The following is a 23,242-nucleotide window of genomic DNA, read 5'->3' as shown; positions in this document are numbered from 1 at the left end:
TATGCTTTAATCAAAAGTTCTGTGAGTATACAACATGTATTCAATACTGTTAGGTCAAGTTTTGCCCATCTCTTGCCAGCACCCTCAATGCCAAATTCTGAAAAATGGTGCTAAACGTGAACATGAAAAAAAGTCACAGTTTTGTGAAAATGGAAAGTGTTTCTAATCTAAAATTTAAAAAATTACTCCTACGTTGTATTATCTGCACAAATTTGCCAAATTGGCGATTTTTGAAAAGTTTAATATCTTTTGAAATATTTGTTATTTATCCGTTCTAAAGCTAGGTAATTCTCTGTTGCAAGATGGTAAACATGTATAGTTTAAAGCTATGGTTTAAAGTTTGTCACGAATGTAAAGCTTTTTTATTTTTATTTTGTTTGGCAACAGAGTTTCGAAAACGCTGTTAACCATATTGCCTATTCTTGTTATTCATTTGCAACTTTTATTTAGTTGCACCAACATTTTCAGTGACTTTCTCTTCTCAAAACACGACTACTTTGTTTTCAGAATGCTAATCTTTTAGTATTCAGTGCTTTTTGTGGTTACAGAAACCAAAATGAATTTTTACAGAAAACCCAATGAATTTTTTTTTTATCACTTTGTATATTGAGTCAATTTATTCCACAATAGTATCATATAATATTGCAAAGATTTAATTTTTTTTTTTTTAATTTAGCAATTGGTTTTAACGCCTTGTATAACCAGCTAAAATTTTACGATGGCAATATCTTTGTTCAAATTAAGAATTTGTATGGGAGAAAAGTCGCCAAATCTTTTTCTTCATTTCCATTGATTTCAGAAATAAGTCAGGTAAGATAGGAACATCTCCACTTAGTCACGGAATCATTGTTATTGTTTCAACGTTTCTAGGGTAAAGACAATGTTTTGCCATATACCCGTAGACATATTACGCCCTCAGGTACATATATTTATTATTATTATTTTTTTTAAATTTAATTTTCCGATAAAATTGTATGCATAACAAAAGGAGTAAAATTTGTGATTAAAACATTTTCTGAGTCAGAAGTCATTGACTTTTCTCATAAAGTCATATTTATCAAACGTCATTAGTTTTTCGTATGAATTTAATAGATAATTAGGTTCAAAACACAGTGATAATCATGGAGAATTTTTTTTCCTTCTTTTTTTTGTGCAGTTAGAAATAGCTTCGGGAGATTCGGTCAGCTTCGGGTCATTTTATTCGCATCCAAGTCAATACAAAGCACGTTATATCTTTCTTATTAGTACAGATTATTCCTTAAGGAATTTCGAAATCCCTGTTAAAAAAGAAAGAAAAGTAAAACAAAAAGATTCTCATTTAGGGTCACAAATTGATACTTAAGTAAGTAAAAAGTTTCAAAACTATGACAATCTGGAAAATCAAAGAGGTGGTAATAATTTTACAAAAAATCAGATAATTTGCTTAAGTTTGGAATTAGCAAATTTTAAATCACAATTTTTTTAAAAATAAGAATTAGGAGACTCTTCCCCATGCTCGCTCTAATCATTAATCCCCGTGATTCCTTCTCTCATCATTGTTTTTTTTTCTTAAATGTTGATATATTTTTTTAAATGAAGATTTTGTTAATAAAAGTGCAATGACTATAATGTAATCATAACGGAATGAATTATAACTTGGATTTCAGAAAGCATTAAGCTCTACGTGAGAAAAAAAAACTTAATACAGGATGAGCGACACAAAAATAATAATAAAAAACAAAAATAAATAAATAATGCGAAGTTACGTAACTCGCTAATGATCTACAACGATAGTCTTATATAGTCTAAATTTATCGGAATCCTTGGACTAGAATGTATCTGATTTCTGGGAATGGCGACACAACTATATCTTTCATGTGACAGATATATCCGCAGGTACACTCATCGCTACGAATTGCATCTACTTCAAATGTCTTTGTGAATTGAGTTGTTTTCATCTGTAAATATTCATGATTCACTGTTACCTTAATTATAGCTTAATATTAACTCATGTTTCCATCTGTAATTGCTCACCATCCACTATATTTTCAATTTTATGTTCTTTTATGTTTTAAATTCTCCGTGTTATAATTATGTTTGCAATCTATCAGTACTCCCTGGATGCCCTCTGACGGGGGCGGGACAGGGTTGAATAATAAAAATAGTTATCATACTTCAAGTTTTAAACTACTTTTATCTCTCTGAAATTAAGTTTTTTACATTTTAAAAAATTTCAAAAGAAATGTGTTACGATTCATTTTATTACATGTTACGATTTATGACATCTAATGTCCCCTCCTCTTTTTTTTGTTAGCTTCGACATTAATTCAAACGAAACCTTTAGAAATAAAGATCTCGATAGGGATAAATGAAATTTCCCATTACAATGGATAAATAAACGTTAGTTCAAGTAAAATGACTGAAAAAAAATGTGAAAAGTACTTAAAATTGCAATAACTTTCGAACGAATGGGAATTTAAAAAATAAGAAAAAGGGGGAGGGAATTCGTGTTAAGTTCATAAATAAAAATAGCCATTTAAGCATGCCAAATTTTAGCTTGGTAGTTGCATTTCTACGGACAACAGAGCGGCTGGTATGGTATTTCTTACTACAAATTTAACAGACAATAATTCTCAATCTAATAACTGAATGTTAAGCTTTTTTTTATTCCATCTTAACCCTTGTACACTTTTGAAAAGTAGAAAAAATACCCTTTCCCTCGAATACCCTTTCGTAATTTCAAGTTATTAAGTCTTGTAATTTTTGAACTGCAAAACGAAATGTAATGTTAAGATCCGTAAGAAAATTTAGCACAAATTCATAAAAAAAAAATTAAATTTCAACAAGTTTAAAATAAATTAGAAATTCGGAAAAACTTGTGTTAAGTTCATAATTAAAATCGGCTCTTTAGAAGCGTTAAATTTTTATTCTTGTAGTTGCATTTCTGGGAGCTGAAAGGCCCCTACAAGTAATTTTTTATTACAAGTTTAGCAGTTAATAACTCTTGAACTACATAACTATCAAAATGTTTTTTTATTATATCACACTCGCTGGTCATGTTTTGATACACTTTCTTGCTTTCAAGTTGTGTAGTTTTTGCGCTGAAAAACAAAATGTAACGTTAAGGTGAACACCTAAAACAGGGGTGATGGGCATCGTTAACGATATATCAATGTATAGAGACGATTAACTTTTTAAAACTGATACTTTTTGGCAAGATGTAAATTATTACTTTTCCCCTCATTATAGTTTGAAAAGGTAAATATTTTGAATCGTAAAGGTAAACTTTATCTCTTTTTAATTTAAGTAATTTTCTTACGCCTACCAATGAAAACAATTTGCAGATTAAATAACTCACTTCCTTTTCAAACTTTTTTTTAACTTATTTATTTTTTAATAGCCAGTTTTTTTTGTGGAAATTAGGGTCTTTGATAGTACAACTTTAAAATATGCCACAGTTCTTCTAGAGTATTATCGTTATTATTTTTATACAATTTTGAGTATCAGTATACTTTCCCCTTAGTGTCTTTTGACTTGAATTTTTCCCCTCTTACCGGTGATGTAAAAATGATAAGGAAAATTCAATCATTTCTATATAAGTTAACTGACTCAGATAAGACGATAAACTAATTAACTTTGTTCAGTAGAAAATCTTTTTCCTCTCACAAACAGATAAAAAGAAATATAAATGAGATTTTACAAGAATTAATTTTGACTATCAGCATATTTTCCCTTTAGTATCTTTTGACTTGAATTTTCTTAAATTTTTCCCCTCTCACCGGTGATGTAAAAATGATGAGGAAAATACAATCATTTCTATGTAAGTTAACTGACTCAGATACCACAATAAACTAATTAACTTTGTTCACTATAAATCTTTTTCCTCTCACAAACAGATAAACAGAAATATAGATGAGGCTTTACAAGTATTGGATGCTCGTTTGAGAAATCGAAAATGCATGTCCAGAAGTTTTGATTGGGAGTTTCGAAGTCTAGATCCCGAAAATCCAATAACCCAGGTAAATATTATCGAAGCTTTGATGTAAATTGCCTGTATTGCTTTTGTTAAAGTGTTGATGGTATGAAGTGGCATGCCATGACAATAAATTTGAACTGAATATTTTTTTATGAACTATTGTAATTTTCTAATCGGCTCTAATTCAAAGTGTTTTGTAATGACCACTGTTAATAAAATCTTTATTCGTAATTTTTTTTCCATAAGCCTTAAAAATATGGAAAAACTTAAAATGTATGTGAATAATAAAAATGTATGTGAAATTAAAATTTTGAGAACTGTATCATAAATAATAATAAAAAAGTGTTCTTTTAAAAAATTAAGGAGGAAATATAAATTTGATGTCACTGGTTTAAAAAATTTTCCACATTTAAAAACAGAAAATTAATTTTTTTTTAATATTTGGGTATTTAAAACTACTTTTTAGTATTAAAAAGGTAAAAAAAAATCACAAAAAAATTTTAAATTTTTTTTAAATTCCAAAAGATTCTCTAAAGGTCTCGAAAACAGATTGATAAATATTATTATCACTCTTAAATTTCGTTTTTCACATAAGATAGGATAATTAATATTAGCATGAATTGCAAGCTTTTGCTAAAAGTCAGTTAGTTCCTTCCGTTCTAATTTTTAAAATGTTTCATTTATTGTTGTTAAGTAGCTGACCTTACAGTGTAGGAGTCAGGAAATTGGCCTTGCATGAGAAAGATTCTGGGTTCCAATCCCGGATAAGGCATGAATGTTCCTTCATTCTCTGTACTATCTGTCCTTACTGTGGGGGCAACGTTGGTCCACCTAATATCGTGCTCTTGAAATAGTGCCCAATCAATCTACCCTTATACACCTGAATTGACGAATGTCAACCCTGGTGGGCATTGGAAAAAATGTTATTAGGTATAAGAATTTCTCCAAAAAATATGTCAAAATTAAGTAATACAAATCTTACACGATACGAGCTACTAATGTAAATTGTTTATTCCGTAAAATATTCGTCGATATATGCTATTTTAATAAGAAAAAAAAAGTGTAAATTTGATAAGAAAGCAACTAAATCAACACGAAACCTGCAAATCGCTTGCTCTAAAATCATTCAAAGCTGCCAAACTTGGTACAATGTAATTAGCTATAAAGCATATTGACAACTAAGGCTTAAGCCACAGAAGTTAAAGTGTAAAAAAAAAAAAAAAACTCTCCATTCAAACTTTAAAAAAAAAAAAAATTTGTTTTTAAAAATATGTTACATGAAATTAAAACTGGTTCTTAAAATCACTATCTATTGCTGTATAATAATTTGTAACTCAAAGGTTTCGAAAAGCCACAATGGTTTTCATTTAATTATAAATAATATTTTAAATTGCAAAAAAGAATTCTTTGCTTGAAATAGGATTCTATAAATAGCAGCTTTCAGGAGTTCTTCCAATTTTAAATTCAAACTACTGTTTCTAATTTTAGACTCATTAAGACACTTGTTGAAAACAAACTTATTTTACATTATGAACAAAGAGTGAAACTAAAAAGCTCCTTTCAAATGCATTTCTCAAGATTCTTTCTAAAATTCAAGTATTATAAAACAATAGCTGTAAACACTCAATGTTAATTAAATTAAAAATTTCAAACGTATTATTTACAGATATCTAAAACTCCAAGTGATGAAGAACTACCATGTGATTGGGAAAGTGATATTTTAGAAGAAGAGAAGTATACTGGGGAATTCATAGAAAGTACTCCGAAATCACTACAAAGATCTAAAATGTAAAACAATTCTAATAATTTTAAAACTTTATTTTTTTTTCAATTACTAATTTTTTTATTGTTCTATTTTTTTAGTCTAGATTTCGTTTTAGTTTAAGTTGGCATCATCATGTAATACATATAAGGAAAATAAAATGGTCGAAATTGGTCGAAAATAGGTGCAAAGAAATCGAATTCTCAGGAACTATTCGACCGATTTTGTTCAAATTTTGTAATTTGCCATGCCAACGTACATTCTTTAAAATGATGTAAGCTTGTGTATCTTACGATTCAAAATGTTTTTGACTGTCATTAAATAAAATAATAAAAAATATCAAATATTTACGAAAAGTTATTTTTCGCATAAAATTATCTAACTATGTGCGAAAGTGTTTCAATTCGCTTTGAAAGTTCACGAGATATTGCAAAATGCGCAAAAAGTAAAATTGGCATTAAGGAGTCCAATTTTTGGACCGTTCTATTGACCAAACTATTTGGACCACATTTTCCAGAATTGTGGATACATTCTATATTTTGGGGGTCAGAAATCCGAATCAGTCGATAAAAATGTATGTTTATTCAGAAAAAGCACGTTTTCTGTCTGATTTCGTAATTTAAAATATTGTCTGCTCTAATTAATTAGCATATTTGAGGTCACCCCTTCAAACCTTCCTAGAATGTGAAGATCTGACCATTAGATCAAAAGTTATTCAGGGTACTCCGGAATTTTTTCTCTTTTTTTTTGTGCGTGCATAAGAAGCAGGAAAACAAGAAACATCAATGCCAACTTATATGAAATATTCGTAAGATTGCATTTTGATACTTAAATTGGTCTCATTTTATATTCGCATTGATAAATATAATTTAAACTGATTTTGTCTACTACTATATATAAATAATAATGTGTCATAATCATACAATGGTGTTCTTAAACTCAGGCGAAATAAAAATATACTTGTGCCTAATACAGTATTGCATTTCGTCATTTCTCTACTATTTTGGAAAATATTCTCGGAATAAGTAAAAGTTGGCAGCTATACAAAAAAAAAAAAAAAAAAAAAAAAAAAAAAAAAGGAATTTTTATGCCAGAGCGAAAATTCAAACTCGTCAAATGTTCCTGGAAAAAGAACTGAATAAAAATTTCTTAAGATATTGGATATTTGTATCTTTGAAAATTTTAGATAACAAAATATAAATACATTGCATGGTGCACTTTAAATTAATTAAGTGCCACTCTACACTGTACATAATCGAACTTTTTAATTTAAGAGTATTTTTCGAAGCTTTTTCATCAAAGAAAATAAAATAAAAAGCGAATATTTTAGTGCTTTATACCCAAAGCAAATAAACTTTAATTCTAAACTGCATTTATTACCCAGTAAGAAAGGATGGATTTGCGCACGTTGGTGTAGAGGTGAACCTCACAGTCATGAATAATTGTGTGGTGAAGTTTAACCTAACAGTCATGGATAATTGTGTGGTGAAGTTTAACCTAGCAGTCATGAATAATTGCGTGGTGAAGTTTAACCTAACAGTCATGAATAATTGCTATTAACTTTATGAAAACAGCTTATTATTCACTAAAAACTGTTATTTAGTTGACAACCTTTAAAGAAAAGCCTTCATGATAAATTCTTTAAGATACTAGTACAAACGACAAGTTTGTCATTCAAATTATTTTAAAGGTTAATCACGCAGAAGGGATTTTAAGATTTTTAGATTACTCAAAATACTTTCAGATTACTCAAAAATAAATTGGCAAAAATTTAAAGTAAAAAAAAAGCAAATCGATGACAAATATCTCCATCGAGTACTAAAATAAACAAAATATTTTTAACATATCATCATCCATTTAAGATAAAAATTATTAATTATTAGTGGATAAAATGAAGATAAAAAATGTCTATACGTTTTGTTAAAAATAAATTTTTTTTTATCAAATTTTCCTTTTATTATTTCTATCGAAAAGTAAATTCATTTTTAAATATTTTTTATTCGAAAAAAGGTGCATTTCTTATAATAGATGTTCAGTTTTCATAATTTATGATAGATTTAATTTTAAATAGGCGTTTTAGTGAAATGTTTCTGTTAAAGATCGTTCCAGTAAAATCCGTTCGCCACTCGAGTGTTCATTAAACCTATTAATTAACTGAAGCGAATTAGAAAGTTGAATTATTTGGAGGATTTTATGTCAACAAATAAAAAAGACACATCATTACGAAATAAAATCACGAGCGGCGGAATTAGAGATAAATTTTTTTTTCAAAACCTATTTATTTTAATTTTGTTCATTCCTTATAAAATTACACGCCTTTTAAAATTACAAAAAATTTCTTATAAAATTACATTATCTATTAATTTTATTGTACATTTTATTAAGTTCGTCATTATTTTTTGAACCGTTGTTGCAAAACAGTGCTTGAAGTATGCGTTATTTGAAAATAATCTATATTTTATTACTTTGGTTTTTGTACATAATAGCAGTTAAAGTGAAATAAGGTAGGAGAAATTTCATAATCCAGTCGAAAACAAGAAATTTAATTTTTTTCGACAAAAATATTGCAATAAAGTCATTGGACTTAAAAATTATTCTGTGTTTTATTAAATGTCAAGATGGGGTAATCAGTATTTCGAGATGCCTTTTTGATCTCTACCAAGTTGGCCTCCAGGATTTTTGGCATTGTTACATTTATGGCAACTTGAATATTTTACATTGCATATGTTATGTTTTTGTTATGTTATGTCTTAGTTACGTTCTTCTGTTTATCGATGTTTTTTGTGTTTAAATTGTGTTTAATTGTGCACCAAAAACATGATTATGTTTTTCGAAAACATAATGTTTTCCGTGCCGCTTCATTTGGCTGACCGTTTTATTAGGAAATACTGTTGTGTAAATTTGCTATGTGCAATATTTACTGTTGTGCAATTTTTGTCTAGAGGCAACTTGAATTATATATTCCCCGTAGAAATGAAAGGCCATATTATGTACAACTTATTTCTATGTAACTCAGAATTTGGAGTTCACAATATTAGTGCAAATTCAGTGATAGGTGATACTTTTGTGCAAATTATTTTCAAGGTGCAATAATTGCTGTTGTGCAATTCTGTCTAGGGACAACTCGAAGTATATTTTTTTCCGTATGAAAGATCATATTATGTACTTATTTCTATGTAATTCTTTATTTGTAGTCCGCAATATTGGTGAAAATTCAGCGATTGGCAATACTGTTGTGTGAATTTGCTATGTGCAATATTTACTGTTGTGCAATTTTTGGCCAGGCGCACTTCAAAGTACATTTTTCCGGTAGAGATGAAAGATCACACGAGTACTTATTATACTGAAGTACTTATAGAAATAGTACCTATTTTTATACATCTCAATTTTGTAGACCACAATATTGGTGCAAATTCAGCGATACGCGATACTGTTGTGCAAAGTTGCTTAATCTATGGCAAAATGTCATATCGTACAGTATTGACTTGTAAGTACACTTTTTAACACTTGTATTTCAACCTACTAATGGAGCAAGTTGAATGAAACATACACAGTGTGATGACAAAAGTAACCAGACGCTTCCGTGTCAGTATTTGACAGAATGAATAACACTGTTGATCCACTACTGTTACTCAGTTTCCTTAATTAAATTTATTACGATTCCTTTTGCAGAAATTTACAAGAGCCAATTAAAGATATGAATTCAGATATGCCTGTGAAACAAGATAAGACTCCAGAAGAAGACGAAAAGAAAGAAGCTCCAAAAGATCCTACGGCAGACGTTAAAACAGGAAAAAATATAGCAGTATAGTCAAATTTGATTTATAAATCACATTAGTAACAAATGTTCTTTAATTACAAAATTATATCTTAAAAGCTGGGGTAGACTATATTTGAGGGTGCCCCCTTGATTCTCGCCAAGTTGTGATCGCGGTTGATCGCCAATCTGGACGATGTTGAAACTCAATCGTGATTCTGATTGGTTTAAATTTTAGCGTTATTTTTAAATGTTCAACGCTATATGTAATTTCAGAGATCCGTTAGTTCTACTTTGAATATCGGCTGGTAAGGTTACTTTTCCTTCTGGTACTAAAATGAATACAAGTAAATGAGATAAATCTTAAGTTTCCGTACGATTTGAATAAGAATGGAAAAAAAGCGATGATTGACTGGTGTATGAATGAAGGTTTAATTAGTAATCGGTATAAATGTCATGTTTGTGCGAAAGATATGTCCGCCAATCCGGCACCACAGATTCTACTCATGATAAATTTAAACAATATCTAACTGCTATTAGAGAATTCTGTGTACCTAAAAGTGTGGATATTCAAGCTTAATAAAGTGAGTCGATTATTTTCTGTACTTATTCCATTAATTTTTGTTTCAATTCAAAATGCATTTTATTGGGTTTATTAATTTTGCTTATATTGTGTTCATTGCAATTTTATTAAGTTTCGGTCGACGTTTTGTTGAAATTTTCTAATGTTTATTGAAATATCATTATGTTTTGGCCGCCATTCCCGTTAAAACGGTGTTCCGCAGAAACAAGAATGGCGCCAAACATAAGTCGCCAATTTTGCCAAGGGGCACCCTCAAGTATATTTTCCCCCGAATCTCTTCAACCGTATTTCTTAAAAGTTTATTAATGTAATTTGTACTAAAAAATAATAATTGTAAAACGGTTAATAAGATCAGACACCGACTTAAATAACTTTTTCTTAAAATGTAACGTAGAATTACATTATTCTAATAATAATAATAAGAATAAAAAATCATCCTAAACTCTTAATTTAGAAATCAAACAAAATCAAAAACGTAAAAATGACAATACAGGTAATTTTAACCTTTGAATAAGGGAAGCAAAAATATTTATAGGAAAACAATAACTTTATGACTTATATCAATTTTATGCTAATGACAACTGAACCAATCTGCGCTTTTTCATTACACGACATGATACCGACAAAATCGGTCAACAAATGTCTGAACGACAACGTCGTTGTCGGATCGTTCAAGCAATTGTTTTTTCACTTGTCCGATATCGTTCGTCCGAGAAGTAGAAATTCTCGTTCATTCAATGTTTTAAACTTGAGTGAGCAGTTATTTGTTTGTGTTCTGCTGCGATTTTTTTCCTGCAAACCTTAAATATGCCCGATGATAATCGTCGCCTCAAACTTCTATACTTACTTTATTTAAGAAGAAAGAAGCGAGCAGTGCAGAAACGTTTTTGGGTGCACGAAATAAATGAAGCAAGATATGTTGAAGGAGATTTGAGATTTTTATGTGCTTTTCCGTAAGCTGCAAAAAGACCCAAATAAATTTTTTAATTACTTCCGAATGAGCGAAACCACATTTAACTATGTGTTAACATCACTTTATGATAGCATTAAGAAAAAGAACACCAGTTTTCGTCTATGCATTCCTCCAAAAGAAATGCTTGCTGTCACCTTAAGGTAATTATTTATACTGTTTCTTTTCAGTTACTGTAATAAACCATGCCTTTAATTAACTAAAACTATTTTAATTCTTTTCCAGATATCTGGCTACTGGTAGTTCTTTCACAGACTTGCATTACTCTTATAGAATTGGTGTGACAACTATATCTAAAATAGTTAGATGCGCTTGCGAAAATATTTGGGAGATATTACAAGAAAAACATCTTATGAAAGCCAGTGAAGAAAACTGGAAAAAAGTGCTCACAGGATTCAAAAAGTTTGCAAATTTTCCGCTATGCCTCGGCAAGCACATCAGGATAATAAATTTTCCGAAAGAGGGATCTATGAATTTTAATTATACGAAGCATCATTCTATTGTTCTATTGGCTGTAGCTGATGCTTCCTATAAATTTAGTTACGTAAACATTGGAGGATATGGAAAAGACTGCGATTCCAACATTCTACAGTACACGAAGTTCTGGGAGTTGCTGTGCAACGATAGTCTTATGATTACAAACCCAGAGCCTTTGCCACTAGAGAGCATTAAAGTTCCCTACGTTTTTGTGGCCGACGACGCCTTTCCAATGAATGAATATATTCTGANTAACATCTCTTTATGATAGCATTAAGAAAAAGGACACCAGTTTTCGTCTATGCATTCCTCCAAAAGAAATGCTTGCTGTCACCTTAAGGTAATTATTTATACTGTTTCTTTTTAGTTACTGTAATAAAACATGCTTTTAATAAACTAAAACTATTTTCATTCTTTTCCAGATATCTGGCTACTGGTAGTTCTTTCACAGACTTGCATTACTCTCATAGAATTGGTGTGACAACCATATCCAAAATAGCTAGATGCACCTGTGAAAATATTTGGGAGATATTACAGGAAAAACATCTTATGAAAGCCAGTGAAGAAAACTGGAAAAAAAGTGGTCGCAGGATTCAAAAAGTTTGCAAATTTTCCGCTATGCATCGGTGCCATTGATGGTAAGCATATCAGGATAATAAATTTTCCGAGGGATCTATGAATTTTAATTATACGAAGCATCATTCTATTGTTCTATTGGCTGTAGCTGATGCTTCCTATAAATTTAGCTACGTAAACATTGGAGGATATGGAAAAGACTGCGATTCCAACATTCTGCAGTACACGAAGTTCTGGGAGTTGCTGTGCAACGATAGTCTTATGATTACAAACCCAGAGCCTTTGACACCAGAGAGCATTAAAGTTCCCTACGTCTTTGTGGCCGACGACGCCTTTACAATGAATGAACACATTCTGGGGGTATAACTTGATATAAATTATGGGGGTATAACTTGAGCGTGAAGCAGAAAGTTTTTAATTATCGACTATGCCGAGCCCGTCGATACGTGGAGTGCGCTTTTGGTATTTTGTCGAATAAGTGGAGAGTTTTCCATAAACCACTTAATTTATCACGGCAAAGTGCAATAGCAGTGGTAAAGGCTTGTGTAGTTTCACACAATATTGTCAGAGGAAAAATATACTTGAGGATGCCCCTTGGCAAAATTGGCGACTTATGTTTGGCGCCATTACTGTTTGCGCGAAACACCATGATAACAGGAACAGCGGCTAAAACATAATGATATTTCAATAAAACATTAGAAAATTTCAACAAAACATCGACCAAAACTTAATCAAATTGCAATGAACCCAATTTAAGCAAAATTAATAAACCCAATAAAATGCATTTTGAATCGAAACAAAAATTAATGGAATAAGTACAAGAAATAATCGACTCACTTTATTTAACTTGAATATCCACACTTTTAGGTACACAGAATTCTCTAATAGCAGTTAGATATTGTTTAAATTTATCATGAGTAGAATCTGTGGTGCTGGACATATGTTTCGCACAAACATGGCATTTATACCGATTACTAATTAAACCCTCATTCTTACACTAGTCAATCACTGCTTTTTTTCCATTGTTATTCAAATCGTACAGAAACTTAAGATTTATCTTACTTACCGAAGTCATTTTCAGGACCAGAAGCAAAATTAACCTTACCAGCCGACATCCAACGTAGAACTAACTGACCTCTGAAGTTACATATACTGTTGAACATTTAAAAATAACGCTATAATTTAAACCAATCAGAATCACGATTGGCTTTCAACATCGCCCAGATTGGCGATCAACCGCGATCACAACTTGGCGAGAATCAAGGGACACCCTCAAATATAATCTACCCATTGTCAGAGATAATGACGCATATTAACCGGAAGATTTAGTGAAAAGTCCATTATGTTCTTTTTCAAATGATCATGTCATTCAAAAGTCTGGTAGGGGTATTCGTACCTGCTATGCTAATTATTTTATGTGCCTTGCCATGGCAATTGTCAAAAATATGTACATTTATGTATTTCGTATGGCTATCTGTATATTAAAAGGTTTCAATCACAAATTTTTCTTTCCATTTGCAGAAATATTATAAAATCTTAATTTTTATTTATTAATTTTTTCTGTCTGTCCAGAAACAAACTTATGTATGCATACATTTTTTAAAAATCGAATTAAAATATTAGTTTCATTTAGAATAATCACTTTAGATGATTGTTTAAATGAGTTTAAACAAACTTGTCTTTTGAAGCCTTTTTATCATGTTTCAAAAAATATTTAAGTTGAATCAGGGAACAGACTTCTTATTATTCAATCAATATATTATATTTCAATCAGAAATCAGTAGTTAGATCGAGTTCTGTTTGAAATACATAAGGGTCTTTATTTTCCTTTTTATCAATCCATTACTATTATAAGAGTATCTTTTCATTAAAGCATAAAATGGATTTATAAAAATTTTCGATAAAACTTTTACTATTGTTTACGTCTTTCAACCTCATTACAATGTAAAAAATGCAACATCATGAAATTAAAAATATATAACCAGACATAAGAAAAAATTAGATAAAACTTTTATTTCTTTGTTTATTTTCAGAGCTTAATTTTTTTTCTTCTTTAAATGCATAGAAAATAAAAGAGAGTTATTTTTAAATTCAAAAGTATAATATGTAAAATTTAAAAAGAAAAATGTTTTTTTTTTAAATATTTTTTTTTCTAATCATAAGGAAATAAATTGAATACATACATAAACTGCTGTTTGTAGAAAATGCAACACCATGAAAGAATCATCAGAATCAAATGAAATTTAATGCAGAAACGACTTGTACTGATACAAATAAATGATGAAATTTTCAAAACAAAAGAAACAAATTAAGCGTCCGAAATCAGTATTTGGTGCAGCCACCACGCGCTGCAATAAGTGCTGCTATACGACGNACGCTGCTTTTAATTTTTCTTATCTCAATAATATACCCGTATGTCTGTGATATAATGTTTGAAAAAGTTATTCGGAAAAACAATGGCATCGTCATGTATCGGCGAAAAAGGTATCGGTAAAGGCGGAACAAATATCTTGGTAAGCATATTTTGTCGGATTATGAAGAACTATGGATGATTGTGAATTACTATGGAGAATTAAAGTGGATCACAGCTTTCTATTTATACTGGTTGAGATCTTTTAGCTTTAATGTTCATGATTAATGTTAGAACAGCCATGTGCAGTTCAATTTTTTCATTCTCACTCATGTCTGTGACGTATTCTTCAAATGAAGAAAAAAATGTACTAGGGGGCTTCTCCAACCGAGGCCGTTTCAGTTCCTTAATGATCTCTTTCTCGAGATCATTCAAGTTCTGTTGAGAGCGTATGCGTTTTTTACACGTTTTAGTAGAGGTCTCACCAGAGGCACTACCTGACTCACTGCAGATCATTTCTAGTGGATCATTTCCAGTGATTGGTGCGTGATCATTTTCCGTTGGATTAACAACACTCTCGTAGATAGCTGATGTTGCCAATTCATCTACAATTTTGCTAGATTGGGTGCTGTCGTTTTCTTGACCAGCTAGAAGAAATTGCAAATGCGCATGGTACAAGTATTCTTTTTTGGATGACTGGCTACTTTTGTCTTTTAAACTTCTCATAAAAGCATCCCTGATGTTACACCATTTACTCTTTATTTTTTCAACTAAAATGTAGATAAAAAAATAGCATATAAGTTAAAATTGAAAAACTAGCATGTAAGAAAAAGAGAACTTTAGGTGAGTGAGAAAATATTTCATACTCACACTACTAATAATACATTTTCAAAAGCAGTAAGAAATATACAATTCGAAGTTAGTTTACTCGAAGCTTGTAATATTGAAGTAGGACGTTATGAAGGAAACAAGAAAGCATTTATTTTTCATATGGGCAACAACTATCAACCTTTATAACCTTTGCAGAAAATTTTTCATGACGGCAAAAAAGTAATAAAACAATTAAAGCAAGCGATAAACTCATGTTTTCATCATTAAAAACCTCTTTACTATTACAATCTGAAATGTCATGGTGTTCAAGAAATTTTAAAATAATTTCTTATCAGAGATCAGATGGACTCATTCGGAACCAAATGTAAGCTAATTTACTGAAAAAAAGCTTTCTGGCTTGGGCGTGCTCCGACGCAAGGTAAAATTTCAACTATTCAACTTTTTTGTACTTTTAAGAAAATGTTTGGTTTAAATTTAGAAATTATGAGTTAAGAAAATTACTGCAATTGCCTAACTTTGCAACCACAGAAATTAAACATTAAAGATATATCACCGGCTCAGACAGTTAAAAGCTAGATTGAACCTATCTATACTACTTATTCGTGAGCTCTTCTTTTACATAACTAAACCACTTGACTGAGCTTGGGCACACAAATCGGAAATGATAAACTATTCTGACAATGTATAGTTAGCTGATCATATAATTACTATTTTTCTACTCACATTGTATAGGTACTTACAACATACATAAATCAAAATAGCAATCTTTGCTTTTTTATTTGGGCAATATATTGGGTGATAAAATATTATTGACTAAATGAGGGAAAGATTTCTCTCCCAAGACACTAAAGTCTTGTTTATTAAAAGACATCAGTCCTTAATATAGGATAAACAGATAGGAAAAAAAAATTAAGCTCAACTCCATGATCAAAATTATACTATTTCTATTTTACGCAATGATAGGGGATATTACCATATCACCTATCATTGCGTAAAATAGAGATAGTATAAGACTGCAACAAATCGCCAACTGCATTCGCCAAGGTGCCAAATGTATTTTAAATGTTAAATTAAAAAAAAAAAAAACATGTAGATGTTTACCCGGTGGTGGCTACGAGTTATACGTTTTGAGCTGGTCCCTTTCTGTCATGTTTTTTTTTAGTTTCTCGCTGGCCGTTGCCCGGAAGTTGCTAAGACTTGGCGATTAATCTGCCACATATCAGGATACAGAAATCTCCCTCAATGATAAATGAATAGACAGAAATGACGTCATTTAATGCACGAAAAAGCACTTTTTAAGAAGAAAATAAAATTACAGCTTACTTCTTTTGCATTATGTTAACTATATTAAATAAAAATACCCTCTGGCATTAACATAAATTAAAGTTAAAATCGGACGCATGCACTATGCGAAACTATTATATTTCATATCTATTATAAACAGTACAAACAAATTTGTAAGTGTTTTAGCTAAAAAATAATTTTTGCGCTTTCAAATGACATCACTCTCATTTTTATACAATTTCATAGCATTCAGTTTTATCGTATATTATTAAAAATATTATATTTACCTGTTTCTTTTTTCTGTAGCTTTGTTTTTTCTTCATACTCTTCATCTAAGAATTTGCTGATTTCGTCCCACGCATTTTCTCGTATAATTTTGTTTCTATATAACTCACTTCGTTTATTCCATAAACATTCCTTAGCTTCTACGAGCTCACAGAGCAAAATGACATCAAATTTTACATTTGACATGATCAAATAAATGACTAAATTAATTAAAATAATGATATCAAAAGAGGAGATAGAACTGGAAAGATACACAAAATCAGCCCGATTTGAGGAGAAACGTGATTGCTTAACCGACATTTGATTCCGACAAACGATATCGCCTTGTCGGATGCGACGTAATCGTTATCTTATCGGTGAGTGAAAAAGCACTCCGTTGCTGACCATGTATTTTACTTGACTCTATGTCGTTCGCCGACAATCGGATCCGTTTTGTCGGTATCGTGTCGGAAAAAGCGCCCTAATGACAACCAAACCAATATGAAAATTAATGTGGGAAAACTGGATCCTACCGTGTGATTTTCCAGACTATAAAAATGTATTGACAATATTGTAAAACTGCGATAGATTTTTATACATAGTAAGAAATTATAGTTGCAGAATTAGGAAGTAAGCAATTTATATGTGAAGTGTTTATAAGCAACTATTTATATGTGAATGCAATTTATATATGAAGTGTTTATAAGCAACTGAAATATATTAATGACTGCTCGATGAAATAATTTTTTAACAATAATTTTTTTATTAATGTTAACCGCTTGAACGTGTAATCAGACTTTTTCAAACTATAAGCTAATAACTTTCCCTCGTCAAAAAATTAATTTATTCTGTGTAAGTAATTAAAAATTATACGAGTTATAATATCTCTGCAACTTCTGCGTTTCTTTTTAGTGTTTTAAGACTATCTATTGGCATTCAAATATAATGCAATGGGCATCACGTGATATTTGAATTAATAAGTTTAATCCAATATTTCCATTACTCTTATTCGAAAAATTGTTTTTTCGTTGTAGAAGACTTCTGTGATTTTATATAGTTACTCGAAAAATTTTACAAATTTTGTCGTAATGATTCCTTTAAGTTAATAGTTTTTTTGAAAGCAGTGAAAGTTTTACTATGATGAAATGTATAGATGAATGGATGTAAACAAATGGATAAAATGTATTTCTTTAAAATTTAATATTCATATTTTTTGTAGAGTTTGATGCGTTCCAACCGATCTAAGACCTTAATTAAGCCAAAACTTTTGGTAAACGATGTTGCAAAATTTATTGAAGAGATGAGAGAAGTGAGTAGTGAAGTTAATCCTTTTTTTATCCTTTTTTTTAAAAAAATAAATCCCTTTTTTTAAAGTTAATCCTTTTTCTTCGTGAAATAATTCCACTTTTCGACCAGTATATCGTCTAGAACTTTGCCAAAATTGAGATGAGAGACGGAAAATGACTCGTAGTAAAATTTTGTTTGTTTTTTGACGATTCAAAATTAAAAAATTTTCAATTAAAGTACCATAAAAGTTTTATTGTATTGACATTTAGTTTATAATCTGTTCGGATTTAAGCTTAATTAGGTATTTTTTCGTTAGCCAGGTGCAAGCGAAAATCACAAAAAATGTAGACTATCGGTAACTTAATTTATTTTATTTATTTTTTATACGCATAAAAATTAAATAAATTAAAAAAATTAACTCAAAAAAAAAAGAATCTTCTTAGTTTATTAATAATCAGATAATGTGATTTTTCTGTCTTATAAACTTTCTAAATGTTTAAGAAGAATCTTGCCTTTTAGAAAAATAGTTTCTTTTCGCTTTCATCTTTGAAATGTGGCCAAATACTATGCTTTTGAGTAATAGATAAATATTACAAAAAAAATTATCATAATTAAATTTTTACCTCGCTGGAAAAGTGATCTAATATGTAATGATGCAATGAAAACTTAAATCTTTATTTCATAAATTTTAATTTTGAAGCTTTTATTCAGGATATGACTATTTAAAATGTAACTATTTTTGCGAATAAAAATTGCTGCAGGACAAATAAAAAATTGTTTCCCAACACTACATCCAGGCGAGCGTGCAGTAGCAAATTTGGAAATTCATGCTAACATGTATGACATATATGTATGCATATTAAGGAAATATTTGTATGTATATTAATGAGATATTTTTTTAAAAGATTCAGCACAATTTCCAGTGTCTTTTATATTGTAGTTGTAATTAAAAGTAATATAAATTAGGAATAAAATTTTAATGCTGGCTACAGCAACAATATGATCATAAGTTAAATTTTTATCATAATTCCTCTCTCAACACGTTGAATGCCATAGGGGTCACCGGTGAACGGCACTGAGTTTGGTCGTAGTGCCACGCAGGTCACTGGTGACCGGCGAAGCCAATACTGTTAGAAACACATAATTCGAGTAAATTTTTGATTTTTTTAAATATTATTATCGTTACTAAAAAGGTTTGAAGAAATTAACGCAATATATAGCACACAAAAATAGTTTTATTTATATACACAGAGATGCCATCTTGCTCCGGACAGCGAATAAATATTTTCAAGTGGTAGTTTGTTAATTGGGATTCTTGGTTTAATGAATTCAATTTAGTAGATTTTTATCCACCACTATTTCTAAACAATTCGTATGCTTATATAATTCACTTTTTCAGATATGTCATGCTAAACCTTTTAAAAAACCAGCAAAATCTGCCTAATATTTGCAAATTTAATTTGTAGTTATTTACAGTTTCGCCAGACGGGCAAGTTATGTAAAATTAGCGTGGCATTCAACGTGTTAAACAGTCTTCTCTCGTAGCAGTTCCTCTTTGAAACATCACCGAAGACCCTAATTTTATGAAATGAATTTTGGAACGATTTCGTTCTATACTAAGGCAAGACAATGTTTTAGGTGATGTTGAAGAATTATATGAGCGCAGTAATTCTCATAACTACGAAGACTACGTGGTTCTTTTCATCAACCACATAGTATACAGCACCTCGCCCACCCGCCAATATAAAAAAGATCGTTCAAATAAATTACAATAAGAGTAGCTGATTGTTGAAAAAAAAAAAAATGCAAAATGTGATTGCATAAAAAGACAGCATAAAATAGCGGATTTTTTTACTCATTCAGACAGAATGACAAATTATTAGCTTTTATTTTTTAAAACAGTTTCTACCATAACCATAGCCATAAACTTATAGCCAGTTATAGTCATAAACTTCAATCAAATGCGATTAATTTCTCTGAAATGTACTTAATTTTAATTATATAAAAATATTTATTTGACAGGCAAACTAAATTTTTTTAAAATTTTTTCTTTTTAAGTTTACAAAATTTTTTACCCTTATTACCCGACTAATGTTTATCGTGATAAATTGTATCTTTATATATTTTTTTTAGAAAATTACCCAAGATAACTTACAAGTGCGCGTCATTCCGAGTCATTCGTCTTGCAGGTTTGAGTTGCCAATCGACATGACAAGACTGGCAAGTGAGTTTTTATAGAAAATCTTTCATTGTTTTCATGTAATTACAGTTTTTAATTTTAAATATCTCTATGACTTCACGCCGTTTACTAACTGAATTATTCAAAAAAAAATGCAAAATGACACATTACTAAACTTTTTATGAAACTGCATTGAATCGAATTCTGAGCTAAATTCGGCACAAAAGAATCATGTCAAAAATTGTCCATTTCCCCAAGCAAAATCGTTTTCAAATTATCCTTTGGAAGTTATTCGATGGAAAAGCATAATATATCACACAGCTGAAACTGTTATGAAACTGCACTTTTTATTAAATTTCTTTGCTGATCTTGCGCTTTTTTACAGACTTTGCTAAAAGAGAAAAAAATATTAGTTCACACTTTTAAATTATAAAATGACTATGTTAAAAAATTGTAAAAACCACTAATGCTTTTTGAGTGTTCAACTTTACGTTGAATTTTTTTCTCCAGAGCAAAAACCATGATAGCTATAAAAATGTGAAAAGGTATACCGAAAAACGTAATCAGGGAACGATGGAATAAAAAAGCTTAACATTTGATCATTATCTACCATTTAACTCCAAAATTATTATTAGTTAAACTAGTAGTAAAAAATGTCACATTGGGCACTCTGAATCCCAGATAAATGCAACTACAGAGTGATAAAGTTTAAACCTAGTAAAGGGAATAAATTTTTTATTGAGTTATTTAATATTGAAGTAAATAAAAGCTAATATACTTTTGAAGTTTAGTATGTAGAAGAGAATACAGTTTCACGTTTTTTACATTGGATATGTGCATTTACTTTTAACAAAAGCATACTATAACGTCAGTTACATCAGTTATTCTGATCGTCGGTATAACGTATTTTTATTGTATTTTTGTGTTTTAGTAAGGAACAAATAATTTACATGCATTGATTTTCTTTATTCATATTAACTTCTGTTTTCAAAATGTCTATAATCTTTTGATCTTGATGGTTTAAAGTTTGTTTCGCAGATATGACTCCCATTCAGTATTTATCGAAATATTGTCGAGTTCAGGATTCAAGAAAAGTTATGTATGAGTCTCANATAAATGCCCTTTTAACATAAAACGATAGTTGTACTGTAAAAAAAATTTCTTCCTTCATGTTTCAGCATTCATACATAACTTTTTCAGAAAAAAAAATCTATATATATATATATATATATATATATATATATGCTAGAAAACGACTTCCCTGGAAGCAATTGCATGTCATAAATATGAACGAAAATACTTATTGGCATATTTTTTCCTTGAACTTATTTGCTTTAAAATTTAAACATTGGTCGTTTTTGCTTTAAGCCGAAGAAATATGGGAGACAGATCACATTTTAAAGACGCACAATAAGAGCAAAAGTGGAGTTTTTTTTATATTACACAAGGAAAGTGCGAATTTTTAGCAAAACTCTATCACGCGGAGGCAAATTGGGTTCCATATTTGAATCAAGAGGTTCCTTGTTTTCTGAGTTGCAATCAAAATTACAAAGATAAAGAGATAAACTTTACCTAACTTCAAACATAGGCTATTAATCACCATTTTTCAAGAAATGATAATTACCATAAAGCTTCTAAAAAGTAGTCTTCGCAGACTACTTAAAATGTAAACTAGTTACTACTTTTCCAAATATTTATATGAAACATGTAAGAACAAGAAAAATAGTTTTAATGGAAATTTTTTAAAAAGCCTAAACCGATTCACTTAAGTAATTTAAGCAGTCTTTTTTCAGTTTTTTCAGTAAGTTTTTAAGCAGTCTTTGTCAACTTTAAATAGACTGTTGATAGTCGGTTACGGTGACTTATTATAAATACCCATCTGTGACAGTCCAGTCTAGAATTTTATAAAAAATTTATATGTCTAGAGTGATTTCTTAAAAAGAAAGCGATATAGTTTCAATTTATTTATGGAGTTTCGGTAAAAAAACTTTTTACACCCATAGTAAGATTTTTTTTTTACTCTATATATTTCAAAAAAACACATCATGTTACAAATGCTCTAAATCGTAAATGTATCCAAAAAAAAAAAAAAAAGGATTTATTTCAAAGAATTGTAACGTTAAGGAAAAATTTTAATGATATTTACTTAAAAAAGTGTTTTTATTAATTTCTTAATAAATTTTTAATGCATTTCATAGGTTATTACTTGAAAAATTAATTTGTATTATTTTTAATAAATTAGTGCATTTTTTTAGTTGGTGTTGTAAAGAGTTAGTTAATTATAGTTTAGTCCTTATACTTAGATTGTTTTTGTCAACACTGTCACTTAGCACAGTTGAGTACTTGCAACTCGAGAAGAGTGATCATGCCTAACCTTGTGAATTAAACCAGATTTAATTCGATACCTGTAAGCGACGTCACGCGTATGTGTCGAAGTTTATTGGCTTCTGAATCGACAAATACCAGAATATACTTATGATGACATTACTTACTGGTCTCTAGTTGTTTCTTAAAGTTATTGTAACTCAGTGTTTTTGTTCACTTAAGAATTTATTAAAGTAACTTCAAAATTTGATATTTTAGGACACTCGTAAGATATATGAAGAATTGTTTCACGAGGAATCTCTGGCTGACGAGATGTTGCATTTGAAAAGAATGCTTGACATGGACATTACCAAAGAGCTTAATTTGGAGCTTTTCACAGTTATCTCTTGTTTGATGGAGAGAATTATTGTCAAAAGCAAAGGGTAAATAAAATCAACTGAGCACAGTTTCAATGATATGCGAGGGTGTTCGGTAACGACCGCCTTAATATATAATTTTGATGTTATGTGTTGTGTGCAAAATGAAAACGGAACATCTTAATAACTTTTGATCTAATGACAAAATCACTTAAAAGACATAATCTTAACGCTGTTTTTCGAAGTTCTGTCGCCAAGGAAAATAAAAAAGCAATAGTTTAATATA

The 23,242-nt window shown here is 29.9% G+C and overlaps 2 protein-coding genes across 2 annotated transcripts; one reads left to right on the top strand and one right to left on the bottom strand.

Moving 5' to 3' along the window:
- The first annotated feature begins 723 nt into the window (after positions 1-723).
- Positions 724-21,408, top strand: LOC139427219 (uncharacterized). Its single transcript, XM_071188163.1, has 6 exons — positions 724-919; positions 3,876-3,998; positions 5,622-5,743; positions 9,390-9,522; positions 20,230-20,320; positions 21,314-21,408. The coding sequence occupies exons 1-6, from the start codon at positions 881-883 to the stop codon at positions 21,406-21,408; spliced, it is 603 nt and encodes a 200-aa protein (XP_071044264.1). The 5' UTR covers positions 724-880.
- Positions 14,461-17,222, bottom strand: LOC122270419 (uncharacterized). The gene is made up of 2 exons (XM_043047684.2): positions 16,833-17,222; positions 14,461-15,200 (listed from the first exon to the last, which is right to left on the bottom strand). The coding sequence occupies exons 1-2, from the start codon at positions 17,128-17,130 to the stop codon at positions 14,677-14,679; spliced, it is 822 nt and encodes a 273-aa protein (XP_042903618.1). The 5' UTR covers positions 17,131-17,222; the 3' UTR covers positions 14,461-14,676.
- Positions 21,409-23,242: the final 1,834 nt, after the last annotated feature.

The sequence above is a fragment of the Parasteatoda tepidariorum genome, chromosome 2, assembly GCF_043381705.1.
Source record: "Parasteatoda tepidariorum isolate YZ-2023 chromosome 2, CAS_Ptep_4.0, whole genome shotgun sequence".
NCBI lineage: Eukaryota > Metazoa > Arthropoda > Arachnida > Araneae > Theridiidae > Parasteatoda > Parasteatoda tepidariorum.
The sequence above is the reverse complement of the archived record's forward strand: the minus strand, read 5'-3'. Positions and strand labels throughout refer to the sequence as shown.

What these genes read in the sequence shown, in the direction of transcription:
- LOC122270419 (XM_043047684.2), bottom strand. Translation starts at nt 17,130, where the DNA reads ATGTCGGTTAAGCAATCACGTTTCTCCTCAAATCGGGCTGATTTTGTG. An exon ending in GCTACAGAAAAAAGAAACAG is followed by an intron (nt 15,201 to 16,832) that starts GTAAATATAATA and finishes TCTACATTTTAG; the next exon opens with TTGAAAAAATAAAGAGTAAA.